The 20934-nt window shown below is 42.1% G+C and overlaps 2 protein-coding genes across 4 annotated transcripts in view; one reads left to right on the top strand and one right to left on the bottom strand.

Moving 5' to 3' along the window:
* Nucleotides 1-721: 721 nt before the first annotated feature.
* Nucleotides 722-10238, bottom strand: LOC109901875 (antizyme inhibitor 1). 2 transcript variants are annotated; one of them, XM_020497874.2, is made up of 12 exons: nucleotides 8671-8876; nucleotides 7796-7918; nucleotides 6099-6436; nucleotides 5470-5643; nucleotides 4930-5102; nucleotides 4665-4799; nucleotides 3732-3813; nucleotides 3525-3599; nucleotides 3121-3283; nucleotides 2852-2967; nucleotides 2067-2281; nucleotides 722-1766 (listed from the first exon to the last, which is right to left on the bottom strand). In XM_020497874.2, exons 3-12 carry the CDS (start codon nucleotides 6198-6200, stop codon nucleotides 1643-1645), a joined length of 1359 nt encoding a protein of 452 aa, XP_020353463.1. In that variant the 5' UTR covers nucleotides 6201-6436; nucleotides 7796-7918; nucleotides 8671-8876; the 3' UTR covers nucleotides 722-1642. The 2 variants fall into 2 exon arrangements, with proteins under 2 accessions (XP_020353463.1, XP_020353464.1); XM_020497875.2 differs by lacking the exon at nucleotides 8671-8876 and adding an exon at nucleotides 10044-10238 and having other exon boundaries at nucleotides 725-1766.
* A 3735-nt stretch (nucleotides 10239-13973) lies between these two features.
* The window catches only part of LOC109901876 (V-type proton ATPase subunit C 1-A), a 12690-nt gene continuing 5729 nt past the window's right edge, over nucleotides 13974-20934 (top strand). Inside the window, exons 1-3 of one of the 2 annotated variants that reach the window (XM_031786974.1) lie at nucleotides 13974-14179; nucleotides 14590-14778; nucleotides 16371-16438. In XM_031786974.1, the coding sequence (XP_031642834.1) occupies nucleotides 14647-14778; nucleotides 16371-16438 (200 nt within the window). In that variant the 5' untranslated portion in view covers nucleotides 13974-14179; nucleotides 14590-14646. Of the gene's footprint in view, nucleotides 14180-14570; nucleotides 14779-16370; nucleotides 16439-20934 lie in introns of both variants that reach the window. The other variant, XM_031786975.1, reaches the window with a different exon arrangement.

Raw genomic sequence — 20934 nt, 5'->3', positions numbered from 1 at the left:
CATGCCCCTATCCACACCAACGGGACCGCAGTGGAGAAGGTGTAAAGCTTCAAGTTCCCAGGCGTACTCATCACTGTCGATCTGAAATGGTCCACCCACAGACAATGCGGTGAAGGCGCAACAGCACCTCTTCAACCTCAGGAGGCTTAAGAAATTTGGCTTGGCCCCTAAAACCCTCAAACTTTTACAGATGCACAATTGAGAGTATCCTGTCGGGCTGTATCACCGCCTGGTATGGCAATTGCTACGCCCGCAACCGCAGGGCTCTCCAGAGGGAGGTGCAGTCTGCCCAATGCATCACCAAGGGCAAACTACCTGCCCTCCAGGATACCTACAGCGCCCGATGTCACAGGAAGGCCAAAAAGATCATCAATAACATGAAGCACCCGAGCCACGGCCTGTTCACCCCGTGTGTGTATTGTTAGATACTACTACACTGTTGGAGCTAGGAACACAAGCATTTCGCCAAACACCCGCAATAATAGCTGCTAAATGTGTATGTGACCAATAACATTTTATTTTGATACCAATTGATCAATGTGTCCATGCCCCAAAGAATTCAAGCTGTTCTAGAAGCAAAAGGGGTCCGACCCAGTACTAGATGAGTGTACCTAATAAACTGTCCACTGAGTATGTTTGGGTATAGTGGCTCATGTTACAGTGCTGTTAATAAGCGGTGGGTGATTCACATTTTACCAGCAAGAACAACATATAGACATTATGATTCAGAGAGCTTTTATATTAATTTACTTTAGACAAAACTGGAGACCAATTCACAGATGTTGGACAATTCTTTCCACAGAGACTTGTAAGGAAGAGGGATTTAAAAAACAAATGAAACATCAATGTTGCATTATGATAATAGTCTCAAGACGGTTTATATTTAGTGTGAGCACAAGCTCCCTATCAACGAGATGTTAAGTGAATGATATTCTGTACTCATATTGCTTGAATCAAAGAGTTCCCCTTCATCTGAGGCACTGCACTGTTATATGCATCCCAAATGACACTATTCCCTAGATAGGGATCTGGTCAAAAGTATTGCACTAAATAGGGAATAGGGGGATGCATCATTGGCCGCCTTTTAAATACTGACTGATCATAAGTGCCAGGGGACCAGATATTCATAGCACAAAAAAAAAAAAGACAACCAACAAAACCATAAATAGACATAAATATGTTTTAGCAAAGCATCCAAAAATGGCTTTAAAACATCAGGTTTTGTTAACTGCTCCACTTTGAGTAGGTAGACAATTGAATTTACAAGACTGGCAAAAGGAGACATATAGGCAATATAATACATGTTTCAAATATTAACTTTTAAATTCCATTGTATGTATTTACTGTATGTAAACTGTAACCGCATGGGATACCCACACAGGTGGGAGTTCCATCCCTACAGACTCATCCATTTTGTTGCATACTATTTTACTGAATGTGGAAAGGAAGGAACACCTGTGCTATTCCTTGAGAGAGCCAACAACATACTGTATAGGGCTTGTCACCCCCCCTCCCCCAAAAAAGCTCAATTCCTTATGAAATGAATAATAAAAAGCTTTTAGCCAGCAAGCACCATTCAGTCTTTTCCTCCCATTGGAATGTTGACCAGGTGAGATCAGCACAGCAGAGACATGGGATTGGTTCAGCTAGCCCAAGCTGGGACCGACAGGGCTTCATCTGATTGGCTGGAGTGGAGGAAGTAGGGGACCAGAGAGAAGTTCTTCATGCTGATGTCCTGGGTGATACCAGCATCCTGCATCTCAAACCTGTCAAAAAAAAAAATACAATTTAAAAATAAAAACTTGTTGAAAATAATTATCTTCAAAGGACTACCAAAACAATATAGAAAAACAACAGCAGCAAAAGGTCGATGCCAGCACACAACTGTTCAAATAAAAATCAGTAGGTCCCAAATAAATACTAATAACATTTTTCCAGGTGGTGAAAGCACTTTACATCCATTAAATGGGGGGAACTCAACTTCAAACAATAAATCAAATCAAATCCTCAACAGCTCCCCATTTCAAACAGTGACAGTGCCAGCCTGACATTCGTCTGTCTCTTACCAGTCCCCAGTAGAGATGGTGTAGTAGACGGGGGGTCTGGGTGAATCTGTGAAAGTGGACGGAGGGCCCAGGCTATAGGCCCCAGCGTTGTTGAAGATCAGCCAGTCTCCCACACTGAGCTCTGGCAGCAGACATTGATCCACCACCTGGTCCAGCTCATCACCCGACGGACCCCACAGACTGCTGGCAAACACCGGTTCCTCAGACAAACCGCTCTGGGACATCCAGGGACACAGAGAGAGTCATTTAGAGAGACTTATAGGCCATGGTTATGAGTAAATAGGGAATAGGGTTTCCATTTGGGATGCAGCCTAATATTCACTCCAGGGTGCTTGAGATAGGAAATTGAATTAAACTTAACTTTGCTTGGTGATGCAAAAATCACAAAAATGCAGAATCGTTGTCATTTCATGCATTTCACTAGTCCTTTTGTTTATTTAAAATGTAGTTTATTAGGGCCTCACGGGTGGCGCAGTGGTCTAGGGCACTGGTAGCTGTGCCACCAGAGACTCTGGGTTCGAGCCCATGGCACACAACGGCACACAATTGGCCCAGCGTCGTCCGGGTTAGGGAGGGTTTGGCCGGTAGGGATATCCTTGTCTTATTGCACACTAGCGACTCCTGTGGCGGGGCGGGCGCTAACCAGGTGCACGGTGTTTCCTCCGACACATTGGTGCGGCTGGCTTCCGGGTTGGATGCGCGCTGTGTGGCTTGGTTGGGTTGTGTTAATGGGGGACGCATAGCTTGGTAAATGTAGTTTACTAAGCCCTGAAGCCAAAACTCACCTTGGGCAGAGCCGGAGCTGGAATCACATTGTCTGCTAGCTTGCTAGTGAACGAGCCGTACACCCCATCGTTCATGTAGTACAGGAACTCTGGCTCATCGTTGGGAGATGGTTCATCTGTAAAGAGGTATGGCAGACAAGAGTCATGAGACACAATAGTAGAAAAGGTGTGTGCTGGTCTGCTGGAGCGGACCATCATGGTCTGCCGAACCATGATTACTGGTTCGACCAGCTTCATATGCTAGGTATTGAGAAGGTACTGCCACTGACCGAGATTGCCATGAAGATCCCGGGCGCCTACTTCCTTAGCGATGATGTTGACAGCCAGGGTGAAGGAGGAGGACACGTAGTAACTGCCAGGCTCTGCCATGATGGAGACACCAGACGATGCAGGGAAGTACAGGTCCAACAACGGCCTGACTGCACTGTTAATCTGTTACCAGAGGAAAAAACAGTCAGCACCTTCAGCCTAACAGGCATTCTATAGAGTGTGTTTGTTAAAATTCAAAGGTAAGCTGTGTGAAGGCTTTCCTTTGAAAAATACATTACTAGTACAGGCCTGACGTCAGAAAGAAGGTGAAGTTGTTTGTGACCATTGACTGACTGAGTCACGTATTAATTCAGCTGAAGTAAACCATCTAAATCAGTATTATGTAACGAGCTACAATAATGACCTGTTTCAGCTGAGTCTCTGAGCCGTTGAATCCACCTCCAATATCTAGGATTGTCATACTGAAGCCAATATCCTCCTGAAAACAACATTAAAAGAAAAAGTAAACTAGTAAACTTCAAAATATAACAGCAGGGTGGTGAATATTTACGGTCTCCTTCACATATTATGCACATTCAAAGCCCCATAACGTAAGCACTAGCTAACTCACCCCCATGTCAAAGACACAGCGAGCGTCAGACACTGCATGGCTGTAGGCCTGAGGGTCGTCACAGGAGCTGGGAATGTGGAACCTGCATCATGGGGATAATGATGATGTCATGAGAATACCATATAAATCAGGGATTGACTGAGGAACGGAAACTGAGCAGTCGGGCATGTTGAGCGTGCTCGGAGGTCACCCAAAGTGAGAAAAAAAAGTGAAACAACAAAACTGCTAAAAACTCCAGTAAACCTAAAACTGATTGTCTGGTTCATCTCCATTGTTTAAGTGAAAGACGGAAAATATACGGCAGCTTCATTAGGCAGGTGATAAAAAAAAAAAAAACAGAATTCCAGTAGCCAAGCATAGGGGCTACACTTGAGATTCTGACCTGATTAACTGGAAGTTTAACGTGTGGTCAGAGCGCTAGCCACTATGTCCTATTGATCTCGGCTGTGAGCTGCACATGGAAATCTTGAAAATAGAACCAGAACGTAGATCAGCGCAAACCTCTTGAGGAGCCGGCACGCTTACACCCACGGTTTTGTTGAAATGAATAAGAGTGTCTCACACTGCGAAAGTTATACGTCCAATGTAGCAGACCCATAAAACAGATCTCTCTACTTCCTCCCTATTGTTACGTGACCGACAAGTTACGGCAATTTGGGTGTAAACAAATATTTCAAAATTTTCGGACAAGTGACCATATTCTTCAGGCAAACAAAAAATACTCCTGAATTGTCCAATGGTCAATCCCCAATGATACAGTAAAATATTTTCTCCTCATGGTGAAAATAGTACTGGACAGGCATACAATTCTGCTGTTAGCATATAGTTTAATTTCTTAGCACTTAATTAAAAGACAATAAAAAGAGAGAAAAACCTAGAATATAATAATGAACTCTGACTAGAGAGGAAGGGTGGCGTTGCAGAAGGACTCACCTGACCCCCACCACCTGCAGGCCCTGCTCTTTGGCACTCTCCAGCAGGTGTCTGCAGTCCTTCAGCTTGGAGCCAAACGACATGCCCATTTCATCACCCTCGCTGGAAGCCTCTGTGGACACCTGCAACAGTAGTCTGAGCAGAGATGGAGGGAGATTAGCGTTTTTAGGTATTTCATAATCATACCCATTGTAGTTGTATTGTAGAGAGTATGAAATATAGACTTTTAAAATAACGGTCTAATAACAGTTACATGGACACCTACTTGGCACGGGGATGGCAGCGAGCGATCTTGCGTAGCTCTGCCTCGTTGTCACACACCAGGAAGTCGATGCCGTTCTTAGCGGCATACTTGATCTGGGAGAGTTGTTTACACACACCGCTGTAGATAATGTCTTCAGAGGGAACGCCATAGCCCTGCACAAGCTCCAACTCATACTGAAAAGACATAAAAACATCCACCTTGATATTACAGCTCTAAGTTGTGAAGTAGCAATGCGCTGTGGCAGCGAGACATTTCTCCACTAGATGGCGCTCCTTTCTATTTTCTGTGAGTAGAGGCCAGTCGACTTATGAAGCAGTTATAAAGCAGTAATTGGCCCAACAAAATGATGGTAATCAGAGCTGTGAGAAGCTGCAACTGATGTAAGCCAAGAATCTATAAAAATGTATTTAACTGAAAAACATCCTAAAGCTGTGAAAAAGGACCCGTAAGTTAGTCTACATTAAAATGCAATTTGATCTGGACAGGTTGTTTGTTATACAGTGTTATAACAGTAGTAGTGGGAGAGAGCGCTGCGGGCACCTTGCTGGTGCAGATGAAGCCAGTCCCGAGAGCAGCTAGGATCTCAATGACAGCCAGGCTGCTGTTGGCTTGGACAGCGTAGAAGGGACGCATCTGGGGCATGTGGGTTCGCCAGCGAACATGTTGCCTCATAAGGACCCCCAAGTCTGCCACGAAGAACGCATTCTTCTCAGCCTGAGGGAGGAAGAACATGACCCGACAGGTTTACTGGCTGTCTGGCATGCTATGCCGTCATTCACCCGAATCTGTCAAGTACACCATGACTGATTATTCTTACTGTCTCTCATCATACACCATACAATTACATAAGAGCGATCTGCAACCTCATTTTTCCACTGGTGTGAATTGAAAGCATACAGAGTGTGGTCAGCGTTAATGACTCATTAACTTGCCACTTCAACCAAGTGGGGCGAGACTGGCACACAGTTTTACACAGCAGCATTGTACTTTGTCACATCCTCAATCAATTTATTTATGTGGTGATTGCTAGAATTTATCAATCTATTTCCAGATTAGGCAATCAACTAATCTCATTTCCAAGGGCACAACTTCAATAAGCTATAAAGTAGCAAGACTTCACAATGTGCAAGTATTTTAATGTACAGAGAATGTCTCTTCACAGTACTTACCAGTGTTTGTTCATAAATGTGATTCTCAACCACATCGCTGAGGGCCGTGGCTCCCTCCAGCAGGGCGACGGAGTAGTTTGGTTCGTCAGCTAGTCCCTTCATCTCAACTGTTGTCTGCTAATCTGCCAGTCATAAAGAATTATGCCTGTGTGAAGTGGTCTCTCTCTGATCCTCTGTGTGAAGTAGTCTCTCTGATCCTCTGTGTGAAGTGGTCTCTCTCTGAGCCCCTGGGTGAAGTGGTCTCTCTCTGAGCCCCTGGGTGAAGTGGTCTCTCTCTGAGCCCCTGGGTGAAGTGGTCTCTCTCTGAGCCCCTGGGGTCCTTGATAGTATGCAGCAAACTGGAAAACACAGGAAGAGGGCAGCGTGAAATATAGCCCTAACTATTGAAGTGGATGGGTAAAATGAGTTCCATCTAATCATTACAAAAATGGAGGGAAAGAAAAAAGGAATTATTTGACAGAAAAAGGCTAAAGCAGTCGGTCTACATGTTACACTTAGTTTGACCAGTTAAGCCTTTAGGATGGTTTGTGAACCGGCTGTGAACCAAGATAGTTGTGAGGGCAGCCAATCAGAGGTCGAGGTGGAAATCACGTTATGGGGCTGCGTATGGGAAGGTCTGGGTGTCTGGACAGCCACTGTGAAAACAAGACCTCTGGGGCATGGAGTTTGTTTACCTTACCATCAATTACTCCCGACAATTAGGATTAATCCCACAGGCAGTGACCCATTAAGGTTTCTTTTGATGGCATTATCTGGGTACAATACCAGCGGCAGGGGATGTCAGATCACTGCATTCAATAATGTTACATAATATGTCAGTCAGTAGAACATTGTGGGCCTGGGTGTGTGCAGTGACACAATGTCTGGTTGGTTGGCCTCACAGACTGCAATGTCTGACGGCTGGATTGGACCAGAACACTGTCTGTAATCAGAGGGGTGCAGTGTCGCACAGCCAGGTTGGACTATTGTGATCATAAGGGTGCTGTGTATACCCGTCTCTGTTCTGTGGCTGCGAGCCTCGTATTGGCAGTTCAAAAACAGAGACAGCTTCATGATAGCAAGCTGGAATGGCTCTAAGAAACAGGACAGCCATGGCATGACTAAAACAACATCTCAGCAGTCTGAAAACACTGACAACAACCCACTACAATTAACACAAAAGATCAAAGGTCACAAATTATGGTCTCGTTTTGGTTAATGGACAAAAATGTGTGTGTGACTGAAAAATGCTTAACTCTACAGACCACCAACTTCATTGGGGTAAAGACTTGGGAGGAAATAAAAGCATATCACAAATCTAACAGTAGGCTTACAACATGACATACACAAAGAAATCATAACATTTAGGTTACAGGTGAAGACAGGAAACATTGTGTTTCAACTATGACTCATAGCTGAGTGGCCCCTCCTCTCTGTTACTGGATCTAACCAGTCACCAGTAAAAACAGGGACAGAGAGCATCAGATAAAAGTAGCACAACACTATGCTATTGTTATTTCAACAGTCACCACAAGGACATGTTTGGGTTATTATGGTGTCAGCGTGACTTGGACCCATATTCACAAAGCGTCTCAGAGTAGGGGTGCTGATCTAGGATCAAGGTCCCCCTCTCCATAGTGTTTTATAATTATTATGATCTAAGAGGATAAACTGAACAGAGATCATTACTCCTCCTACTCGACCTGATGTCTACTCACATGGACGAGTTAGGAGATGGAGCTCCCCCACTATCAGCTAGGATCCCAAGGTGGCTCAGCGTTGAAGTCGAACGGCTCTCGGCGGAGAGCCGCCCCTAAGCCCTCTGGGTAGTAATTGTACACCTGCACAGAAGACAAGATACAGTTGAGTCAAGAGGAAAGAGAGGCAAAGCTGGCTCAGAGGATTAGATGAGATCAAAAAAAATATTGAATAGGAAAGCAAGACATAGGTTAATTGATCGTTAGGGACTAGTGGTTTTCACAGCTATAACAGGTGTAATTTTTTTTATAGGTTGTTATGGTTTTCATAATCCTAAATAATTTCTCAGTTTTGAATGAATGCAAGTGCCACGTTCTACCTTATGTTGTCGAATATGCTAAATGTTGTTAACGAAGTTCCAACCTCAACTAAATAGCTATTGATTGTACTACTGTGGTTTTCAAAATAACAACACTAAAATGTCAAAACAAACCGTCCATAGCTAGCCAGCTAACTTATATTACATGCCAACTCAGCAGGCGAACATTAGCTAACCCTGTGTGATAAATGGTTGTAAATAAGATTGCGATTGCTAGTTATACGGCGTCTAGGGATTCACTAGTTAGCTAGAAACACCCCGATAACGTTTTCAAAGTACTCGTAGCTAATGTTAATTATATAGCTAGCTAGCTTTGATAATATATAATAAACTAAAATAGCTAGCTAAATAACTTTGATGAATGACGACAATAATGAGTCAGTCGTTAGCTAGTTCGTTCATTACCTAACGTAGCTATCTGCGGCTAACGCTAGCTAATTTCCCTCCTTAAACAGTTAACGTTAGCAACTTACCTAGCCAGTTAGCAAGCAAGCTAGGTAGCTAGAAGGTACTTACGTGAGAATAAAACCCAATATTTGGGGTGGATCGTTTTTTCCTTTTAGGTGGAATTTTCAAAGAGTGGCGGGGGCACTATAGGAAAGAAAAAATGCCATCAAAGCGGAGGTGCAGATCGAAATTTGACACTAAATCGAACCCTTTCGTAGCTACGCAGCGAGCAAAACTGCCGAAGTCGACAGAGAGAAAGAAACACAGATAGAACAATGAGACAGATATTTCACCGGATGTATAAATGTGAAGCATTCGCTTGGCGTTTCCACTGACTACCAAATCTGGTAGTGAGAGGAAGCCCAGTGGCCAGCAGTGGGAGAAGATGGATGGAGATGGATTTGGGCCTAAATTCTGCTAATTTTCTCATCGATTAAACATTTAATCTCAATACAGTTTTCTGTTCCCAAAACTAGAGTCTGTTTTGAACAGAGTGGACTAAATTTGGTAGACTTTTCCCTTTGTAAAAGTTTTTAAAAATCGCGTTGCTTATAAGGAGTGCAACGGCGAATTGAGTTTACTGCACACGCGCACTTCATACAGTAGGAGTTCCCTAACGGAAATATGCAGATGTAGCTAGAACAGGAAAATAGGATCTTGCTAGCTCGTGCTTGGCTCTGCCCACCTCCTTGCTTGTTCTGCCCACTAGGACTCATTTGTTCCCATTGGAAACGACACGCTGTGGCCTATCTTGGTTTGGTTATAAAAATCTTTGGAAAGAAAGGGGAGCGGAAAATAACGTCAGATGGGCGGTGTTTTCGAGCTGTCAAAGCAAATGAGAGTGATAGCTAAATAGTTTGGTTTGTATTTTATTTCTAAGCATTATTTTATTCTCTTCGTGTGTGATATCTAGTTTTTGTGATAATATATACAATTATACCTATGCTATTGATATGCTGAGAATTATGTTTAATAAAACCCATTAATTATAATTTGTATTTATTAAGGATAAGCAGTTGAAATGAGCAATCTGCGATTGCAACATAAAAAAAAGTTTACTTTTAAATGAACGATCTCTACCCATCGATTATTGAAAAATAACTCATAAATGCCTCATGAGCTTAGTTCAACTATCATAACCCGAAATATAAGCTTGTTTACCACATGTTTTGTAAACAAACACTGTATAGCCTCAAAAGTCATTTTATATGGTCAGACCATTTATTTCATCCATAGCTCTGTCTATGAATTTGATTTCTCCAGACCCATTTCTCAGCTATTTACCAAAACAGTGGCGGGATGTGTGGATTGTTATTGTTTGAAATGCAGATTTCCCCTTTAATATTATATTATTTATATTATTTTATATTATATTCAATTATTGCCAGAATAGACTACTACGGTTCTGAGAATGTAATGTCTCAATCAGATAGTATAGTTACCTTGGTTACGTCTTCATGCTTTTTCCCATGGCACCGCGATAAATGTAAATGTTGTCCACAAATTGTCACTGGTACTCCTCTCTTGTATTCTGGCAACACATGCTTGAAGTTCAACAGTGTGAAATTAGATTGCAGGTGTTTTAACAACCTCAGCCTTGTCTGCCGAGAGTTTGTGAAGTTTTGCTTCCCTCTGAAGACGCAAAGGAGTATATTTCCCACAGATGAATTTACACGCCACCCTTCTTGCCTATTGGTGGAGAAGGAGGTCTATTCCAAATTGGAAAAACTCAATAAATTTAATTTCCGACAGCTGCAAATTCACTCATTTGACAGTTTTTTTTATCTACCTGTTGACTGTTGTCTCAATGATAACTTGGTTATGTAGGTAATGTTACATTTTGTTGTGATTTTCTATTTATTTACAGACAATGGGATTCATAGAGTAAGAGTGAGTGTAGTCCTCAGGGATCTGTCTGAAAAGCCATCCACTTGCTTCTCCTGCAGCCACAAACCTATGCTGCTCTCTGCGTACAGAGATTGTATACATTTACATTGTGGTATGGGCTATGATCACCTTTAGAAGTTAGTCATGGCTCCTAAGGCTTAGACACCACCAGCATACCACACATACAGGGTTTCACAAGTGGTTGATAGGCTAAGTGCATGTGAGAATGAAAATAGCACTTCATGAAATTGTATATTCTGGGAACTGTTTTTTTATATTATATTTAGAATATATAAAAACAGGCTACTGTTATTGTACCCTTTCTTATTTTCATACACATTGTCTTACAGGAATCCATATCAGCTGTCTTGTTTTGTGGCCAATGTCCATTTTCAGCAACCACAGTAGATGTCCACAGTACATGTTCCTTTGGTCAAAATTGGAGGCATCCAGGGCGGGAACAATGAACATTGAAATGAAATATATGGATAACTATGTCTCTTTATGCATTACAATTCAAACATTACATTGCAATTCAAACTGTAATAATGTACATAATTTCTTTATAGCTAAGAACAATTACGAGACTATTATTGGTCCCGTATGATTCTCAATTGGCCCTGATCACTTTGTATTTAGCTGCAAAGGACCAAATATGATTTAAATTCCTTATTATATAATGATGGAGTAAGCTTAGGACATGCACTTAGCTCCTATGAATAGCCACCGGTACATAGCTTATGTGCAAAGTCCAAACCCACACATGTGGCCTGTTTATCTTAGATAGACGGTGGTTAGAGGAGTGTGAACTCATAATGTCAGATGAGCTATGTGTATTGGTAAGGGGAAAATACACAATGGTTCTGTTTGTTTTGCTCAAACATAAATGTTTCTTGGCCAATTGTCAAGACTTGAGAGCGAAAGTTTATCCTATGGACCACAACACAAAAGAATCTGTTCCGAGCTTTGTGTCTGTTCTCCAAGACTGTAGATGAGGGTATGCATTGAGTCTAATCATAATCACACATAGCATCTAAAGTGGCTTCCAGAAAAACACAATGTTTGATTTCCATTGTTGTGATCATAATAGCCCGGGACACTGAGCACACTTGCTGTCGTAGTGTGTACCGCCCACAGTGAGTGAAAACACTCCGGTGGCGTGCATTGTGCAACTGGAATTCTCATTTGCAAACCAGGGCCAGATTACATCAAAATATCACTCCACTAAAGCCTACATTATACACACAGAGTTATTTAGTATGACCAACAGCCAGATGATATGAACACAATTACTGTTGCATGAGCAAACACCACATATTTTACACACAATGAAAGCTCCATGTTCTTTTATCAGAGGACTCTATGAATTGTGATAATAAATCATAGTGGAACTTAAAATAATCAATAACCAATGTATGTTATTGTTCCTATAAAAGGGAAACCTATTTGTGTTAATTAGTATCCATCCTATTTGCCTTTTCAAATCACTACACCTCCAACAAAAATATAATAGTTACATTTGAGGACAAATTAAGATATTCCTCACAGTTCTCAGATAGTGTTATGTTATGCTGCAACAAAGCACAACATCACAAGACTAGTGAACCTAGTGGAAAACTCAATTCTTCATTGAATAACTGGTATCACAGTGGTTGTCTAAGCGCATGGCCTTTGATAGTTCAAGTGAATCCCTCCATTCTTTGTTGTGTAGAAGAGATATGGGGAGGTTGAAATGGCTAAATCCAAATGAATATAGTCAATCATTAGTCCCTGCATTATACAATGGGTCTTGATCTAGTACTTGTTTCTAATGCTGTGACTTACACCATGGTGTTTTAGCCTTACGCATTTGCCAAAGAATGTTGATAAGTAAAACTACCTCTACACAGACCTTTTCTCTGAGCTGAATTTTGAGAAGGGTCAAATACAAACTGTGTAAATCCAGTAAATAATAGTAAATAAAAGCTACTGCATTCTGCTAATTTACTATAAAATACCAATATTCTATTCTATTTTATTCTATATATAAAAAGTGTTTTACAGGTTACAACTCTGAATAGACACCTTGAAAAGGAAACTGTAAAAGCACTCCAGTATCCCTCTCTTCTCAAGTCTCTCTAACATTTGCCTGAAGTCAATGAGTCTGATTCTGGACTCGAGCCTTGGAAATGTTGGCCTTGTAACACTAGTATCAGAGAGGTTGACAAATAGATCCAATCTGCCACTGAAACAATAATACAAGATAATGCTTATCTCACACAATTTCCCTCTTTAAAACCTTCCTCCCCCTTTCTGCCCTAGGCAGTCCATAATAATTCAGACATACTAGATTAGATTTACTGTAATGTCCCTCAGAAGGCTCAGAATAACTAGCTGGGAAAATAGAACTAACCTGAATACAGTGAAAGATACTGAGGACACTATATGGGTCTTGAAAGTTTGTGCACAGTATAAGGAATGTGTAGTTGTATATTTTTGTGTAATTTACAGTTTAACCATGTCATGTTTTTGTACTAAGATGTATTGTCAGTGTCATGGTCACTCAAACTCATGGGTAAAAGTTCAAACATGTGATATGTAAAGTTAAGCACGGTATACAAAGCATTAGAACTAGAGGGAGCATGTGACACATGTTTCTGTTGGTAGGACTCAACAACAAACTTGGTGCTCTATTTTTGTGTAATGCTTTGGATGTATTAAACCATGTAACTGAGATGAGAATGATAGAGAATGTTGACATTCATCTTTGAAATACACAAAGTTACAGCAATGACCTTCATCCATAGGTTTTTCAGAGCTCTCACATTGTATGACTAACTTGTATTAGATTAAGTTTTTGTTGAGGACACACTCAGTTAATACCTCTCCTCACATCATCATCCCCACTCAAAGACCCAGTCTGCGTGTCGGTAGCCTAAATGAGAGAGTGATTACAGTCCGTGTGCCCAGAAATGTCCTTGTAAACTGGCCTGCGGCCAACAGTGGGCAGCCCACCCTGGTCCTTGGCCTGTCGTTTGATCTGAGGGGTTGGCTGGTCGGCTGGCTCCAGCCAGACCAGGCATTGTATCCCAAACAATGCACCCCAGACCTACTGAACTATAAACATGTCCCTTTGTGGGGTTTTCCTTGAATTCTGAGCAGGGAGACACCCAGAGTCAGGAAACGGCTGGACTCCTGTCCAGATATAGAACGTCTACACCCCAAATTCCAGCTGACTGGGCATTTGAGACTGTCTGTGTCCTCAGAACTAAGATAGCAAGAATGTCACTGAGATTATGGAATTACATAGCCTGTAACCCCACAAGAAGTACAGTACATTATTGAGGGGATCATGCAACTCCAATTCAATGGTTAAAATGACTAATTGTACTCCTAAATTTAAATGGATCAACTGACCCCAATCCTGTTACTTTTGGTAAACGATTTCTGTCAGAAAAAAATCGTCCTACTCTGTTTTGAAATGTCGAGGCTGTAGTACCTCCTCCAAACCAGCTGAGGTCGTCTGTCAAATATCGTGACGTCAAAAAGTTTCCCTCCCCCACGAGAGGCCTTTCTGTTCCTCATCTGATCAGCTGACTTGAATGTGATGCTGCTGGAAAGACCTCTAGTCTTACAATTATGAATATTGAACCACAGGAATTGTACGGTAGTAATTGATTAGTGTTCGAATAGTTTTGTCATTAGATCTCAGGTAAGAAATGTGAAAACTGTATTATAATTATTTTTTACTGTAAATCTAACGTTACTTGATATCATGTGATGCTAGCTAGCTAGCTATGGGTCATGTTTCAATCAACTGAGAATGACACTTGCAGCAACGTTAGTGAGGTTTAGCTAACGTTAGCAGCTTTTGATGTAAAGCATAAGAAGACAAATATCCTTTATCTTGCATGCTCGCTAGCTAACCAGATACATCAGCAACACGTAGATAAGACAGGTTTGGGGAGACAGAGATTGATTAAATAGCAGTCAATGTTGTATTGCTACCATGTATTTACTGATGTATCAACATGAAATAGAGAATAACGTTGCGATTGATAATATTGTACTACAAATGAAGTCCTGTTTAACAAGTAAAACAGTTTTTTTCTTGTCTTACAGCACCCATCTCTGTCCATTTCGTTTTGAGCCTGTAGTCATCAGTGTATAGCTATAACCATGACAGAGTTCTGGTTGATCTCAGCTCCTGGAGAGAAGACCTGCCAGCAGACATGGGACCAGATGATGGTGGCTACCACCCGCAACAACAACCTGTCCACCAACCACAAGTTCAACATCCCAGACCTCAAGGTTAGCATGCAGCAGTAGCCATAAATAGTAGCTACTACATTACCATACTAACTTGTAGAGCTGGGCAATAGATTGTGAATACCTGTATGGATTTTTACAATACCGTCTATAACAAATGTTGACAGTGCTAAATAAATAAAACTTACTATTTCACTGTCAGTTCTCCTAGTTTGGTTGAGATTTTTGAATTTAAAAAAACCTTAGAATTCACTTGTTGCTATCCTGCATGCACAACTCAAATATACCATAAAAATTGAGAAAATTATTTAATGAAAATGGCCATATCGCCTAACTAACTTATACTGAACAAATATATAAACGCCACATGTTAAGTGTTGGTCCCATGTTTCATGAGGTGAAATAAAAGATCCCAGAAATGTTCCATATGCAAAAAAAAAGAAGCTTATTTCTCTCATCCCTGTTACTGAGAATTTCTCCTCTGCCAAGATAATCCATCCACCTAACCGGTATGGCATATCAAGAAGCTGATTAAACAGCATGATCATTACACAGGTGCACCTTGTGCTGGGAACAATAAAATGCCACTCTAAAATGTGCAGTTTTGTCACACACACAGGACCTCCACATCCGTCTTCTTCACCTACGGGATCATCTGAGGAAGGGAAGGGGGTATGCAGAGCAGTATTTCTGTCTTTAGAAAAACGAATTCTGATTGGCTGGGCCTGGCTCCCCAACCCATGGCTGCGCCCCTGCCCAGTCATGTGAAATTCATAGATTAGGCCCTAATGAATTTATTTCAGTTGACTGATTTCCTTATATGAACTATAGTAAAATCTTTGAAATTGTTGCATGTTGTGTTTATATTTTTGTTTAGTATACTAACTAGCTCCTCTACATTCCTATGTGGGTCAAGGCTTCCACAAAACATTGCCATAGTTTACTCGCAAATTAAGTCATATTCCCAATATTACTCCAAAAGCAACTATAGAGAAATAAGTATTCTCCGCTCACTGCTCCCAATAAGGGATCTGTTAATAATGCTATGGGTCAAAGCTTTCTCCTTTCATTACTCCAGAAGTGCCACCCATCCAAAATGATTCAATGGCCATTATATTCTAGGGAAAGTATCCAGAGTCCCTAGAGGATGGTTGATGGTGACCCTACTGACCCCTTTGCCACTTGGGGTACACGGCACGCGACGGAACATTTTGAATCGCATGAAGGGGTCCCGACAAAAGCGCCGCCATCCAAAGCACACGGGCCCCTGAATGTCACTGCTGGGTGACTGACTCTCAGATGTCACTGAGAAAACAACACACAGGCAGGCAGCACAACCAGACCCCTGACCTCAGGACTCTCATCCAGTCTTTGCCCTAGTTTGAGTTGGCCCTAGTTTGATCAAAGGCCCTCAAAGCAACATTTAGGCCTCTGGCATTAAGCCAATGAACCGATGGGCTCACCCCACCTATAAAGTGGGCTCACCCCATCTATAAAATGGGCTCACCCCATCTATAAAATGGGCTCACCCCATCTATAAAATGGTCTCACCCTGGGTATATGATGGAAGGGGAAATACTGTTTGAATCAAAGCTTTGACATGTTTGGCCTTTTTTCCCTTTTTGCATTAACAGGTGGGGACGCTAGATGTGTTAGTTGGGCTGTCAGATGACCTGGCCAAACTGGACTCCTTTATTGAAGGGTAGGTTTTTTTACTACACTGCAATTTCCCCTTTGAACATTAAGTATCACTTCAGGATTACTGTACGAAATATCAAATTCATTACTATTTATACACCTTGTCCATTGTGAATGTGTTGTGATAGACATATTATTTTTGTCAAAGTGCCTCACAAACCAGTGTGAGTCTGATGTCTTCAGAGTCCAGTCAATTCTGTAATCCCTCCGTGGCCCTAACCTTGCTACAGTAAGGAATTTCACACCAACGTGAGGCTAGCAGGCCCACAGACTAAAGTTAGCCATTTACAGTTTGGTGACACACCAGCATCTCTTTACTCAGTCATATTTATGGCTCATGACTTGTGTGCTACTGTTGGTTTGAAGTTATTTATAATCCTTGGAAAATCTTGATGTCCAAAATTTCACACATACTAAACAAGCCCTGCTTCCTCTGTAGACATTTACTCTCAAAAAATACCAACATTAGCAACCCAGTTACCTCTCATAGGGCAATATCAGCCTTGTTCTGGAACTCGTCTGTAGGAAATTTGAAGATGAGAAATCTCATGCCAAAGTAACACCTTTACAGACTGATTTTGGATTTGCTTAATCTGACAGCGTTTTTAGGTGTCAGTTGTGTAGGCAAACATGCCTGAGGCTTATTGACATCAAGCATTCTGTCATTGCATGGAATTTAGTTTTTCTCCATCATCCACTGATCACACATCAATTGGAATGTAATCATATCAAGTATTATCCGCATCATTTTGGTTCAGTGAAGGCAACTACAGTGCTAAAAATAAAAAAAGTTACAATCTATTTCTGTGAATAATAAGTAGTAGGCCTACAGGTCCAATGTCCGTTAAAAGGGTATTTCAAATGTATACTGTATAATGTGCACAGTTGTTGGTCTGGTGCTGTAGAATATAGATGGATAAACACTCATACCATGCCCAATGAACAGTCTGCTTAGACTTTTATGTCTTGAGCAGAGTGCTACAGTGCCTTGCGAAAGTATTCGGCCCCCTTGAACTTTGCGACCTTTTGCCACATTTCAGGCTTCAAACATAAAGATATAAAACTGTATTTTTTTGTGAAGAATCAACAACAAGTGGGACACAATCATGAAGTGGAACGACATTTATTGGATATTTCAAACTTTTTTAACAAATCAAAAACTGAAAAATTGGGCGTGCAAAATTATTCAGCCCCTTTACTTTACTCTCTCCAGAAGTTCAGTGAGGATCTCTGAATGATCCAATGTTGACCTAAATGACTAATGATGATAAATACAATCCACCTGTGTGTAATCAAGTCTCCGTATAAATGCACCTGCACTGTGATAGTCTCAGAGGTCCGTTAAAAGCGCAGAGAGCATCATGAAGAACAAGGAACACACCAGCCAGGTCCGAGATACTGTTGTGAAGAAGTTTAAAGCCGGATTTGGATACAAAAAGATTTCCCAAGCTTTAAACATCCCAAGGAGCACTGTGCAAGCGATAATATTGAAATGGAAGGAGTATCAGACCACTGCAAATCTACCAAGACCTGGCCGTCTCTCTAAACTTTCAGCTCATACAAGGAGAAGACTGATCAGAGATGCAGCCAAGAGGCCCATGATCACTCTAGATGAACTGCAGAGATCTACAGCTGAGGTGGGAGACTCTGTCCATAGGACAACAATCAGTCGTATATTGCACAAATCTGGCCTTTATGGAAGAGTGGCAAGAAGAAAGCCATTTCTTAAAGATATCCATAAAAAGTGTTGTTTAAAGTTTGCCACAAGCCACCTGGGAGACACACCAAACATGTGGAAGAAGGTGCTCTGGTCAGATGAAACCAAAATTGAACTTTTTGGCAACAATGCAAAACGTTATGTTTGGCGTAAAAGCAACACAGCTCATCACCCTGACCACACCATCCCCACTGTCAAACATGGTGGTGGTAGCATCATGGTTTGGGCCTGCTTTTCTTCAGCAGGGACAGGGAAGATGGTTAAAATTGATGGGAAGATGGATGGAGCCAAATACAGGACCATTCTGGAAGAAAACCTGATGGAGTCTGCAAAAGACCTGAGACTGGGACGGAGATTTGTCTTCCAACAAGACAATGATCCAAAACATAAAGCAAAATCTACAATGGAATGGTTCAAAAATAAACATATCCAGGTGTTAGAATGGCCAAGTCAAAGTCCAGACCTGAATCCAATCGAGAATCTGTGGAAAGAACTGAAAACTGCTGTTCACAAATGTTCTCCATCCAACCTCACTGAGCTCGAGCTGTTTTGCAAGGAGGAATGGGAAAAAATGTCAGTCTCTCGATGTGCAAAACTGATAGAGACATACCCCAAGCGACTTACAGCTGTAATCGCAGCAAAAGGTGGCGCTACAAAGTATTAACTTAAGGGGGCTGAATAATTTTGCACGCCCAATTTTTCAGTTTTTGATTTGTTAAAAAACGTTTGAAATATCCAATAATATCCAATGTCGTTCCACTTCATGATTGTGTCCCACTTGTTGTTGATTCTTCACAAAAAAATACAGTTTTATATCTTTCTGTTTGAAGCCTGAAATGTGGCAAAAGGTCGCAAAGTTCAAGGGGGCCGAATACTTTCGCAAGGCACTGTATATGAAAGCACGGTGTATTTAAGCAATAAGGCCCGAGGAGGTGTGGTATATAGCCAATATATCATGGCTAAGGGCTATGGCGAACCATCAAATTCCGCAAAGCGTCAATACAGGATTAAGATTGAATCCTACTACACCGGCTCGTCGGATGTGGCAGGGCTTGAAAACTATTACGGTCTACAAAGGGAAACCCAGACACGAGCTGCCCAGTGACGCGAGCCTACCAGATGAGCTAAATGCCTTTTATGCTCGCTTCGAGGCAAGCAACACTGAAGCATGCACGAGAGCACCAGCTGTTCTGGATGACTGTGTGATAACGCTCTCGGTAGCTGATGTGAACAAAACCTTCAAACAGGTCAACATTCACAAAGCCGCTGAGCCAGACAGATTACCAGGACATGTACTCAAAGCATGCGCGGACCAAGTGTCTTCACTGAAATTTTCAACCTCTCCCTGACCGAGTCTGTAATACCTATACGTTTCAAGCAGACCACCATATAGTCCCTGTGCCCAAGGAAGCGAAGGTAACCTGCCTAAATGATTACCGCCCCATGGCACTCATGTCGGTAGCCATGAAGTGCTTCGAAAGGCTGGTCATGGCTCACATCAACAGCATCCTCTCGGACACCCTAGACCCAATCCAAATCGCATACTTCCCCAACAGATCCACAGATGATGCAATCTCAATCGCACTCCAAACTGCCCTTTCTCACCTGGACAAAAGGAACACCAGGTGAGACTGCTGTTCATCGAGTACAGCTCAGCGTTCAACACCATAGTGCCCACGAAGCTTATCACTAGCTAAGGACTCTGGGACTTAACACCTCCCTCTGCAACTGGATTCTGGACTTCCTGACGGTCCACCCCCAGGTGGTAAGAGTAGGAAACAACACGTCTGCCACGCTGATCCTTAACACTGGGGCCCCTCAAGGGTGTGTACTTAGTCCCCTCCTGTATTCCCTGTTCACCCACGACTGCGTGGCCAAACACGACTCCAACACCATCATTAAGTTTGCTGACGACATAACAGTGGTAGGCCTGATCACCGACAACAATGAGACGGCCTATAGGGAGGAGGTCAGAGAACTGGCAGTGTGGTGCCAGGACAACAACCTCTCCCTCAACATCAGCAAGACAAAGGAGCTGATCGAGGACTACAGGAAAAGGCGGGCCAAATAGGCCCCCGTTAACATCGACGGGGCTGTAGTGGAGCGGGTCGAGAGTTTCAATTTCCTTGGTGTCCATATCGCCAACGAACTATACCGGAGCACCAAGTCTAGGACCAAAAGGCTCCTCAACAGCTGCTACCTGCAAGCCATTAGACTGCTGAACAATTAATAAAAATCACCAGCGAACAATTTACATCTGGGCGTGAACCTAGTCTCTGGTGGCACAGCTAGCACTGTGATGCAGTGCCCTAGACCACTGCGCCACCCGGGAGGCCTTGCCTCGTTATTCTTATTGTGTTACTTTTTATTATTACTCTTTATTTTAGTCTACTTGGTTAATATTTTCTTCTTCTTGAATGTGTTGGTTAAGGGCTTGTAAGTAAGCATTTCACGGTAAAGTCTACACTAGTTGTATTCTGCGCATGTGGCAAATAAAGTTTGATTTGATTTGTTCTTAAGCACGACACAGCGCGGAGTGCCTGGATACAGCACTTAGCCGTAATATATTGGCCATATATCACAAACCCCCGAGGTGCCTTATTGCTATTATAAACTGGTTTCCAATGTAATTAGAGTAGTAAAAATAACTGTTTTGTCATACCTGTGGTATACGGTCTGATATACCACAGCTGTCAGCCAATCAGCATTCAGGGCTTGAATCATCCAGTTTATAATCTCCTTTTGATGAGGGCTTGCTGACTGTGGCCTGACTGTGTGAATGT

The sequence above is a fragment of the Oncorhynchus kisutch genome, linkage group LG13 (assembly GCF_002021735.2).
Source record: "Oncorhynchus kisutch isolate 150728-3 linkage group LG13, Okis_V2, whole genome shotgun sequence".
In the NCBI taxonomy this organism is placed as follows: Eukaryota; Metazoa; Chordata; class Actinopteri; order Salmoniformes; family Salmonidae; genus Oncorhynchus; species Oncorhynchus kisutch.
This window is presented reverse-complemented; position numbering and strand designations above follow the sequence as displayed.